The following is a 12,295-nucleotide window of genomic DNA, read 5'->3' as shown; positions in this document are numbered from 1 at the left end:
TACTTAACTTTAAGGTGTACCTAATATCAGATGTATTTTTCATGTTAAGATCATCAATACTAAGTAATAGATGTTAACCACTTGCCTACAGGGCACTTTCACCCCCTTCCTGCCCAGGCCATTTTTCAGCTTTCAGGGCTGTCGCACTTTGAATGACAATTGTGCAGTCATGCTACACTGTACACAATTTTTATTAATCTTCTTCACACAAATAGAGCTTCCTGTTGGTGGTATTTAATCACTTCTGTTGTTTTATTTTTTTAGAAAAAAACAAAAAACAAAATTTTTGAAAGAAAATTTAATTTTTCTTAGTTTCTGTCAGTAAATTTTGTAAATAAGTAACTTTTCTCCTTTACTGATGAGCACTGAAGAGGCTGCAATTATTGGCACTGATTAGGTGACACTGATGAGGAAGCCCTAATATGCTGCACTGATGAGCACTAATAGGCAGCACAGATAGGTGCCACAGATAGGCAGCACTGATGGGGACGGATAGGCAGCACCGATGGGCTGGACTGATGGGCAGCACTGATGGGCTGGACTGATGGGCGGCACTGATGGAAGCCACTGATGGGCATTGATGGGCAGCACTGATGAGCAGGCACTGATGGGCACTGAAAGGTAGCAGTGATTGGTGTCACTGATGGGCACCGGTTGGTGGCACTGGTAGGATTTACTGGAATCAAGGCACTGCTGATCAGTGCCTTGATTACATATCCAGGTGTTCCCTGCGAGGAGATGCCGCTGATCGGCTCTCCTTTCCACACACTCTGTCAGTGTGAAGCGATGACAGCCGATCACCGGCACTTATGCATTTACATGTGACACAGCCAATCACATGGTTAAAGAGCCACATGATTGGCTATTTACATGCCCTAGCAACACGGTGCAGCCGCGATCGTGTGACTCCTGTGTTCATAAATGCCTGAGACAGATCAGTCCCTCTCCCCTCCTCATTTGCTACAACGTTAACTTTGCAGTCTGATCACTGGAGGGGGGGGGGGAGAGAAGGAGACGGAGGAAATGCTTCATTTTGCCTGCAGTGTACTGATGACATCATCGCAGCCTAGGCAAAGTCACTGGCCTGGAGCTCTATTTTTGGAAAAATTTTGTTGTTTTGTATGTTGAGGGATCTAATCATGCAGACTTGTAAAGTTACTGAAAGGCAGAGGCGTTGCTAGGGGGTGGCTTTTGGGGCTATAGCCCCGAATCTGGGGGGCTTTCTGGGGACCCTAATTTAAGGGGAGGCTCTCTGGGGACCTTGATTTAAGGGGAGGCTCTCTGGGGACCCGGATTTAGGGGGAAGCTCTTTGGGGACCCTGATTTAAGGGGGGAGGCTCTCTGGGGACCCTGATTTAAGGGGGAGGCTCTCTGGGGACCCTGATTTAAGGGGGAAGCTCTCTGGGGACCCTGATTTAAGGGGGAGGCTCTCTGGGGACCCTGATTTAGGGGAAAGCTCTTTGGGGACCCTGATTTAAGGGGGAGGCTCTCTGGGGACCCTAATTTAAGGGGGAAGCTCTCTGGGGACCCTGATTTAAGGGGGAGGCTCTTTGGGGACCCTGATTTAAGGGGGAGGCTCTCTGGGGACCCTAATTTAAGGGGGAAGCTCTCTGAGGACCCTGATTTAAGGGGGAGGCTCTTTGGGGACCCTGATTTAAGGGGGAGGCTCTCTGGGGACCCCGATTTAAGGGGGAGGCTCTCTGGGGACCCCGATTTAAGGGGGAGGCTCTCTAGGGACCCTGATTTGAGGGGAGGTTCTCTGGGGACCCTGATTTAAGGGGCAGGCTCTCTGGGGACCCTGATTTGAGGGGAGGTTCTCTGGGGACCCTAATGTAAGGGGGCTCTCTGGGGACCCTAATGTAAGGGGGGGCTCTGGGGACCCTAATGTAAGGGGGGGCTCTCTGGGGATATATACACACACACACACATTATATACATGTGTATGCCCGCCTAAGCATATGACTTTCTTTACTACACTGCTATGGGCTCTAGCCCCAGATCTTTTGTAGACCTAGCAACACCCCTGCTGAAAGGTCCACTTTAAGAACAATACACTCTCCATGAGGCCGATATCTTATGTGAACGGTTATTAAAGCATTACATCATTGTAGCAGTCACGCTGCTTAATATAGTTATGCTTTATTTGATACTGAAAGGTCGCCTTTAAATACCACACTGTACTTTTTAGAGAAAGCTACATGTAATCCGATGATTGATTAACTGTTTTATTCAAGAAACTGCCAAATTAAAACCATAAAATGGCTACACAGAAATAAATTACATTAATATGCAATATAAATTATAAACATTGAACAATTTTCTCTTTTTTTATTTCATGATTGTGGTAAAGTGGCGTGGCTCACTAGATAAAAAGTGTCATTCAAGTTTTATGCTTTTATTGTGTAATACATGATAAATGTGGTGACTTTTGGAAAGAAAAATGTTCAACTGACAACCCCCCGCCCCCTGTTTGCCCCCCCCCACCCCCTTCACCACCCCCGCACCACAAGTCCAGCATTTGCAGGATAAAGAAATGAGACATTCTGGAAGGAATTATTGAATGATTGTCAATGATACATTTGAATGATCCGATGAACACTTGGCTGAGTAGTGGAAGCATCGGTAAGTCCAGAGACGTGTGCTTGGACCGTCACGTGATGGAGATCCTATAAACTTGGCATTTTTTGTCCCCCTGATAATATCTGTTAATGTAGTATTCTAGCTAAAGCTTAACTAGTCTTAAAAACACATAAACACCCCAACACATAAACTTACTGGCCAATGTAAAAAACATGTATATACGGGGTGTGACAATTTAATTCCTGAAATGGAACAGGTGTAGCACTATGGTGGAAGTCACACAGCCAATCACACTCACGCCTTCTGTCATGTTCTAACATGCCTCACCTGGGTTGCAGGCCAGGTCACTCAGTCTTTCTGGAGTAGTGGAAAAAAATAACATATGTGCTGTTGGCAAAAAAAATTGTGAGTGGAATCTGGATCAGTGGATTAACATCAAATTTTGCATGAAAATTGGCAAAAGTTGTAAGTGAAACTTTAGAGCTGGTACACCAGGCTTATGGTGAACATTACATGAAGAAATCAAGAGTTTTTGAAAGGCAAGAACATGGTACAATGATCATGGTGCAATGTTCATGGTACAATGGTCAACCAAGATTGTTACCTGGAAATTTTTAAAAAGGTTAAGGGAATCTGTTTAAAAGACTGGAATTCTGGCCTGGAAATTGGATTCTCCACCATAAAAACACTCCTGTACATGATGCGTTAGGTGTTTGTGAGTTGCTGGCCCAGAAATCCATTCCGAAACTTGACCAACCACCTTATTCTCCTGACTTGGCACCCTGCAACTTTTGGCTGTTTCCAAAACTATAAAAATGACTCTAGGCCTACAGTAAAACCTTGGATTGAGAGTAACTTGGTTTGAGAGCGTTTTGCAAGACAAGCAAAATTTTTCGATAAATTTTGACTTGATATACAAGCGATGTCTTGATATACAAGTAGCGTCATGTCACAACTGAGTATACAAGAGAAGAGAGACTCCTCTAAGTGTAGCAATATGGTTACATTTAATGAGGGACTTATGAATAAATGGTTGTGGAACAAATCATCTGAGTTTCCATTATTTCTTATGGGGAAATTCGCTTTGATATACGAGTGCTTTGGATTGCAAGCATGTTCCTGGAACGAATTATGCTCGCAATCCAAGGTTTTACTGTACTTCTTTTTGTTTAAAGTTAAAATCAGTATTTTTTGCTAGTAAATTACTAAGGCCCCTTTCACACTGGGGCGGTGCGGGCGTATTTTTAGCAGCGCTTTACCGTCGTTTTAGCAGCGGTATGCGGCTGCTAGCGGGGCAGTTTTAACCCCCGCTAGTGGCCGAAAAAGGGTTTAAAACTCCCGCAAAGCGCCACATAGCGGCGCTTTGCTGGCGGTATAGCCGTGCTGGCCCATTGATTTCAATGGGTAGGAGCGGTTTAGGACCGTTGAATACACCGCTCCTTCACCGCTCTAAAGATGCGGCTAACAGGACTTTTTTTCACCGTCCTGCCAGCGCACCGCTCCAGTGTGAAAGCCCTCCGGGTTTCACACTGGAGTGAAAGGGGCTGTTTTTTTCAGGCGCTACAAAGGTGCTATTTTTAGCGCTGTAGCGCCTGAAAACCGCCCCAGTGTGAAAGGGGCCTTAGAACCGGGGTTCATTATAAGGAGGGGGAGGGGGTTGAATATAAGTTCACTTTACAGATTTTTTTTGTTGAAATATAATATAATAGCTGATGTTGCACTGAGTAAATAGATACCTAACATGTCACGTTTTGAAATTGTGCACGCGCGTGGAATGACGTCAAAGTACGATACCTAAAAATCTCTTTAGGTTATGTTTAAAAATCTTTACAGGCTAACAGTTTTGAGTTACAGAGGAGGTCTAGTGCTAGAATTATTGCTCTCACTATAACATTTGCGGCAATACCTCACATGTGTGGTACAAACACCATTTACATATGCGTGCGCGACCTACGTATATGTTCGCCTTGGGGGATGGGGGGCTTTAAAAAAATGTTTTAATTATATATTTTATTTAAAATAAAATAAAATGTACACTGTCCCTTTACATTTTTTTTTCCTTATTTTTTTTTTCTTTCACAATAAATGGAAATATCCATTTATTGTGATAACAATAAAGCATAACAGGTCCTCTTTATGGAAACATCTGGGTCTCCTCTACCTTTGAAAGCATCAGATCAAAAAAAAACAAAAAACATTCATCTGACGCTTTCCAAAAAAATTGCGCTTTTAGTGAAAAGAGAATCACCGGCTGAAAATATAATAATATATAATATAATATATATATTATTATATTACAATTATATAATTTATAATAATATTATAGAATATAATTATTGTATAATAATTATAATTATAATATAATTATATAATATAATACCGGGGCTAGGGCTGACAGCTGTAGCCATAGCCCCAGTAAACCGCTTTAAATAAATGTACATTAGGGGGTGCTGAAGTGGTTAATAGGACACAGATTTTGATGACATTCCGGACATCCAGTGCGCCACAGCAAAGATACTGCACAGAATTCCGCAAAACAAATTCCAGGAATGTTTCCAGTCATGTGATCTGGCTCCCCCCTGTCATCCAGTGGCAGCTGTAGGGGAGAGGAGGGACTGCCGACAATGGCTGCACCATAGGAGCCTATGGGTGATGTCATCGCTTCCAGCTTTAACAGCCATTGTCAGGCACACTCTCCCCTGCGCTGGTTGACTCAGGGGATCAGACTCAAAAAATGTTTAAGACTAGCAAGGCTTTAGCTGCAATTCTCCTTTAAATTCATATAACTTAAAGAGAGACAGCCTGCTATCATAAAGCTGAACTCCAAGTAATACTAATTCTAGTTTAAAAATGTAATTTCTTACCTTCCCCAGATATGATCTTTTTTGTAATGTAATGCACTAGATACTATTTAGAGAGCTTCCAAAGGCTCAATTTCCCTTGTTCCCTGTTGTAAGACCGGTGGCTCCTAGTGGGAGGACCTAGGCATCCCATAATCCTGGTCTGTCCCTCCCACCGTGCATCATTTGATTGGCAGACTTGGAGAATCCAGGTCTGTCGAGCCCATTCTTACATCATATGATTGGCCACCAACCTGCCCACATTCACTCTCATTCCCAGCTACAATTCCCATTGAATGACGGGAATCATAGCGTGTACTGTACTAGCCACACCCCTCAATGAGCAAAAGTGACATTGCTTCTTCTCTGGTGCCCATGCAGAGCTAATATGTCTGCATACAACTAATGACATCATAGACTATAGAAAGGTAGTTTTCTCCAAAAATACAATTTTACAAAAAAAAAAAAAAATGTTTTTGTACTGTACATATGGAGAGGAAATTTCAGTCCAAATTTTAAACGATCCTGGTTCAGTTTAAAGCTTTTAAAAATAAAAAAGGGCCCAAAAGCCCTTTTGCTGTGGCCCTTTGATCCTACTTATACTTTGTTACTAAGGGGTCAAATTCCCCAAATTGGCAATAAGTTCCACCCACAAGAAGTAAGCCTAATTCTCTCCCGATCACACTGACCAATAAGACCGTTTGTGAAGCATTCTCATTGGACAGGGAAGGGCCTATAGATGAGGTTTAGCTCCGAGTAGGAGGGGTTAAAATAGAAGGCAGGAAAGCTGGATCTTTGGTAACAAGGTGAAGCCAGGATGAGAGGGGAGCACAGGAAAAGTTTCGGGTTTAGTTAGTAGTGGGCACCTTGTACTACCTGCTCCTAGGCATTACTTCAAAAGCTGGAAAAATGGCTGACAAGTACACTTCAAAGAACAACTCCATGTGCATAAATTTTTCCTTTTTACTTTGAATGGCCAGAAAGTGTATTTCAGTCCATTCAGTGCACTACCAATTACCAGCAAAATTACAAGAAATCTGTCTATATATTAATCAATGGGCCACTGCCTGAGTTCAATTTACTCGCATTCTGCTCCAACTCCTCCCCTTGGAGCCAAACCCCATCCAAACCCCATCCACCTTCCGTTCCCCCCCCGTGCAATGAGAGCATTCAGTGGCCATTCCCATTTTCGCTAATTTGCTGGCTCTGAAAACGTTGGTCACTGTTTTAGTGACCATGTAGGACAGCAAGGTATGGGAGATTGCAAGAATGTGTGTATTATTTTACAAGTTAAAAAAAAGGTTCCTACAGATGTTTTAACTGTATATTTAAATAATTGCCTGGTGTTGCATTTTTTTGTTACAAATTAAAAAAAATAACAGTATATCAATCAGGAATCAAGCATTCCATCAAAGAGCAGATTGACGAGGAATAAGCCATCACACAATTTAGTCCCCTTTTAGGTGGTCTATAGCTTTAAATTTTACAAGTTCTTACTGAATTGACACTAAACATCTTCTTCGTACTTAGTTTTTGGACTCTGCTACATCAAATACATGGCCGGACGGATCAAAGGTTTCACTTTAGTATTTTGGGAGTTCCCCTCCTGCTCATAGGAGAAGAAGCCAACTCTCCTTCTAGCTGAGTCAAGGTAGGTCACCTTTGTGTCAGTGTCTATTCCATCGTAGGGTTGACTTCTTCGTGTCAGAGTCCATGAGAATCTTTTTTCGGGGCTTCCCATGAGTTGGGAACAAGTGGCCCATCCTTTTGGCGTGAAGAAAAGACTCCATCCATTGGTTTCAGCTGTCAGTGTTGTTTGGAGAGAGGTGATTGGAAGGTCCGTTGGCTCGTTCTCTGAGTTCTGGTAGAGTAAGTGTATCTGGGGCAGAGGTCTTGCGCGGTCTGTCTTTGGGCAGTGTGAGAAATTCTGGAGGTTCGCCAGTGATGGGGGTGGCTGGGGCGCTACGGATAGCGGGGCACTGGCTTTCCGCGGTTATGGTAATGGTTGGGGCAACTGGTCCTATTTTCTCATTGGTGGCGGCCTGTGTCTCCTTCTCGTACTCTCGAACCTTTTCCATGGTCATTCCTGTGGGGTGAAAACATAAGAGTCATTTATGATGATAATTATATAGGCATTGCTTCAAAACCATGGAGTCAATTTCAATGTAGCTTCAACATGACTTGTATCCTTTCAGATTTCTGGGGCTCTTTGCAGCTTTTAACCCCAATCCACAATTTATGGGAACACATATAGGTAGATGGAAACATTAAAACCTTACCATTGAAACAACCAAGACAAGGAAGATACTAGAACAGGGTTTCTCAGCCAGGGTTCCGCCATAAGTTGCTAGGGGTTCCTTGGGCAATGAGCAATTTCTACCTCTCAGATAAGTTCCCACTGACACCGATGATCTTTTTTTAGCTATCTGTAAGGCCGCGTACACACGCGGGGACTGTTCGCCCAACTTTGTCCGTCAAACAGTTTCGGCAAACAGTCCGCTCAAACTTAGCATGGACGGACATGGCCACACACGACGGACGAACAGTTTGCTGAAACCGTGCGCGATGACGTGAACGGCACGTACGACGGGACGAAAAATACGACGTCCTATACACTGCATTATAACTTTCGGCGTGAAAATCCTTTCTGAGCATGCGCGCAACTTTGTTTGACGAACAAGCCTACACACGAGCGGACTGTTCGCTGAAACAAGGTTTCAGCGGACAGTTTTTCGGAAATTCCGAAAAACCTTGTCCGTCAAACTGTCCGCTGAAACTGTCCGCTGAAAGCCCACACACGAGCGGACTGTCCGCCCAAACACTGTTCAGCGGACAAAGTTGGGCGAACAGTCCGCCCGTGTGTACGCGGCCTAAGAGGATAGGTCTTCCCAATGACCACAAGTGTAAGGAGCATTATTCCCACTGTCACACTAATGTATCATGGGTTGAAGATATAGTAGTTTTTAGCAGGGCTTCCTTGAGACCTAAAAGTTATTTTAAGGGTCCATCAGTGTTTAAAAGGTTGAGAAAAGCTGTGCTAGAGGCTTCACCAAGTTTCCACCAGCTTGCATTTTGTGGAAAACTGAAGGCCAAGTGTTCCCTCATTCTGAGCAACGCCTACAGTAGTTTTCAAAAGGATGTTTCCCCATATTGAATCCATCACCATACAGAAATTCTGAGTTAAATCAGGCTATGATGGATCTTTGTGTACAAAATGTTATCACATTTCGGTGGACAGACCCTTTAACTTGGCTAGGATTGGATCAAGTATGGGACCCTCTCTCTAGAACAGGCATGTCCAAAGTCAGGCCCATGGGACAAATGCGGCCCTTGCTCCAGTTTAATACGGCCAACCTTGTAATTTGGATATATACATCTTTTGAGGCCCCTAGGGCCACAAAAGATATACACTGTATTTATCGGCGCTGCCTCGGAAGGGACAGGGAGGGGGCGGGATGAGTGCCAGAGTACATATAAGAGAATCTCCTGTTTACTTGGCGGCAACTACAATAGGAAGTGACGTCTCCTGGGCTGGCATTGGACAACTGTTCTGTCTATCATAGAAGGCAGGACCTTCTATTAAAGAGGAAGTAACGCATGCACCGTAGACAGCGGTGCCTGTCTTTTGGCAAATATTTGATATTTCTTGGACCTACAGGTAAGCCTTAATCTAGGCTTACCTGTAGGTCAAAGTGTGTTGTAAGGGTTTACAATCACTTTAAAGAGGCCACTGAGGAGATTCTCCTGTATGTAATCTGTCGGCGCTCATCCAGTTCCTCTCCCTGTCCCCTGCAAATAGGCATGGATCAGTCTGCACTGACTGAAATGGTGAGGCTGCATTCATGGCAATGGTGAGGCTGCAGATGGGCACTGATTAGGCTGCATTGATGGGCACTGACCCTTATTTTGCTTCACAGTTCTTTATTTCAAATTGAAGTTTTTTTCCTGAAACGTCCCTCTAAAAGTGAAGGTGCATGTTATACGCCTGTGCTTCTTACACGCCGATAAATACGGTGAATTCTAAATAACACGCCCAAGCTCATCCTTAGTTGCACTTGGGGTTTCGTTGGGGGCCACAAAAGATATATATATCCAAATACCACGCCCAAGCTCATCTCTTCACCACACACAGCCACAAAGGCAAGATAATTCTTGCTGGGCAATGTATTAGTGCTCGGAGGAACACACTTGGGCTCGGGTCACCTCAAATGCTGATGCTGCTCACAGGGTCCTGTGTGTTCTGGTTCACTGTTTCAGGTACAATTTCAGCCCGACTTTTGGGCGGAATTTGGACCTGAAATGGACCAAAAGACGCAAAGGCTCCTGTGCAAATTCGAAATGGAGCTGCATCAGAGATGTGTGACCTGGCTCCATAGAGAGCCAGTCACAATCTCCTGCTATTGGGATCCCAATAGTGTGAACCCGTCCTTTGACCGAATTTTAATGGTTCAAAGAAGGTCAGGCAAAATGGTCAGCCCTCATGCGTGTTCACGTCATCAAACCTGGCCCTCTTTGAAAAAAGTTTGGACACACCTGCTCTACAATCAACAGACTGTCAGCGCAGCAGTCATTTAGTGAGATTGCTGACTCTACTGCTTGCCATAGAGATAGCCACTAAAGGAAGACTCTACAAACATGGGACAGCAATGTAAAAGCCACATCATAAAAAAATTGTATAAAGCTAAACTCTTGGCAAATATAAAACGACAGTAATGTATTGTGAGTGCTGGGCTCAGCCCTTCCTTCTCAGAGCTGGCGGCTCAGCTGTCGGCTACTTGCCAGCTTCTATCTCTCCACAGTTACTCAGCTGTTGATAATATCCTACTCGTCAGCCTTGCCTACTTAAGCCATTCAGCCCATTGGATCTCTGCCTTCATATAAACAGAAAAAGTGTTTCTCCTGCGCTCGTGCAGGCGATATTGATGTAAAATAGTAGTAATTTCAAATGGAAACTAGTATAGGATGATCATGCGTGTCCTGCTGCCTAAACTGACCATGGGGTGGTTCGAAAGAGGCTGTTGCCCATACAAGTACACGTGATCAACTTAGTTTCTGTTTAAAGGCAGGCTTTGCTGACATTCCTTCTGGCTCCAGATCCTGCTTGCTGTTTCACTACATTGATCCCTGACTTCTGTCTTGGCTGACTATCCGTTCCGGTTACTGAATATTACTTGGATATGTTTTGACTATGTTTGTTCTTTTTACTTTTATTATTAAATAAGCGTGATTTAACTGTACTTCTGTCTCAGTCTGATTTCATGGTTTCTGACATGTATGCACCTATCTATTTATTAAAAATGTATTTGTCCTGGTGACCATAATCATGGCCACTGACACTTGTAAATCCAAGATTTTGAGTTGTTACCAGAGTTAAAAAAGATGGAAATTCTTGCAACACTGATAAAGAAAGTTAAGAGAAAACTCCCCAATGGAGCACATATAGAAAAACTTGTCAAGTGTCATAACCCTCCATGACTCTATCCAAGACTAAAAAAACAAGTTTTGGCTTTAGTTATACTAATGCTGCGTACACACAATCGGAATTCCGGCCAGAAAAAGACAGATGAGAGCTTTTCATAGGAAAATGCGACCGTGTGTATGCTCCATCGGAATTTAGTTGTCCGAATTTCCGCCAGCCAAAAATTGATAGCATGTTCTCAATTTTCCCGACGGAAAAACTTTCTATCGGAAATTCTGATCGTGTGTATGCAATTCCGACACGCCAAAAATCACGCATGCTCAGATTCAACTACAAGACAGAAGCTATTGGCTACTGGCTATTGAACTTCCTTTTTCTAGTCCCGTCATACGTGTTGTACGTCACCGCGTTATAAACTATCAGAATTTGGTGTGACCGTGTGTAGGCAAGACAGCTTGAGCCGAATTCCATTGGAATTCCGTCAGGAAAACCATCAGAGCTTTTTCCGACATGAATTCCGATCGTGTGTACGCGACGTGTATGTCCCAAATACCCCCCCAAAACCTCCATCTCCCCCTGCTTGACTTAAAGTGGTTGTAAACCCTTACAAACCACTTTGACCTACAGGTAAGCCAGGTAAGCCTAGATTAAGGCTTACCTGCAGGTCCAAGAAATATTTCCTAAACCTATACAGTTTAGGAGATATTTACTAAAAGATAGGCACTGCTGTCTACGGCGCACTATTGGCGTTAGCAGCATGCCGCTGCTAACGGCGATATGCCGTTAGTGGCGGCTCCCGTGTGAATGCGCGGGAGTGATGTCATTGCTGCTCCTGCGCTGTGAGTGGCCGGAGCAGCGACACCCAGAAGAAGATGGACGCTCCGTACTACAGGGGACAGCAGTGACATCGCTGACTCCTGTTTCAGGTAAGTGACACACACACGCGATGCATAGTAGCCCATTATGCTTTACCTTTGCAGGGAGACAAAGAGGAAGTAAACCCATCAGGGTTTAATTCCTCTTTAAGCCTGGTACAGCTCAGGTCGCTGAGCCACTATACTAACAATCCGATGTTAGTACATCGATCTCCACTGCTGACTTATTGTGTTCTGACAGGGGGACAGGCAGCCCCCTCCCCCCCCCCCCCCCCACACCCACCAGAAAATTGGCTGAGAGCTCTGATCAGGAGCCGTTCGGCAGACCTTTTTTGGTCATGATGAACCTTTTCAGCAGAAGGCGGAAGGCATACACACGGAACGGTTTCTATTAAACCAGCCGGTGCCAGCCGACATTTAACCCATGTGTACTAGGCTTAACGTTGTTCCTGTATTGAGAAACAATTTATATTACTCCCAGTGACATCACCAAGCTTGTAAAATTCTTGAATTCTTGAAGGGCAGCTGCTTGGAGTGCTAGGTGCGCTCCCAGAATTACATCTCCCAAAAGAGCCCTTTCC

At 44.1% G+C, this 12,295-nt stretch overlaps 1 protein-coding gene across 1 annotated transcript in view; it reads right to left on the bottom strand.

Annotated features, from left to right (window-relative positions):
• Positions 1 to 4,690: 4,690 nt before the first annotated feature.
• Positions 4,691 to 12,295, bottom strand: part of LOC143924974 (cytoplasmic phosphatidylinositol transfer protein 1-like) — a 131,616-nt gene continuing 124,011 nt past the window's right edge. The window contains exon 10 of the mRNA XM_077449531.1: positions 4,691 to 7,506. Within this exon, the coding sequence (XP_077305657.1) occupies positions 7,220 to 7,506 (287 nt within the window). The 3' untranslated portion in view covers positions 4,691 to 7,219. The remainder of the gene's footprint in view (positions 7,507 to 12,295) is intronic.

The sequence above is a fragment of the Lithobates pipiens genome, unplaced genomic scaffold (assembly GCF_037356315.1).
Source record: "Lithobates pipiens isolate NorthernLeopardFrog02 unplaced genomic scaffold, aLitPip1_a1.2 Scaffold_22, whole genome shotgun sequence".
NCBI lineage: Eukaryota > Metazoa > Chordata > Amphibia > Anura > Ranidae > Lithobates > Lithobates pipiens.
Note: the sequence above shows the minus strand (reverse complement) of the source record. Positions and strands in the feature narration are given on the sequence as shown.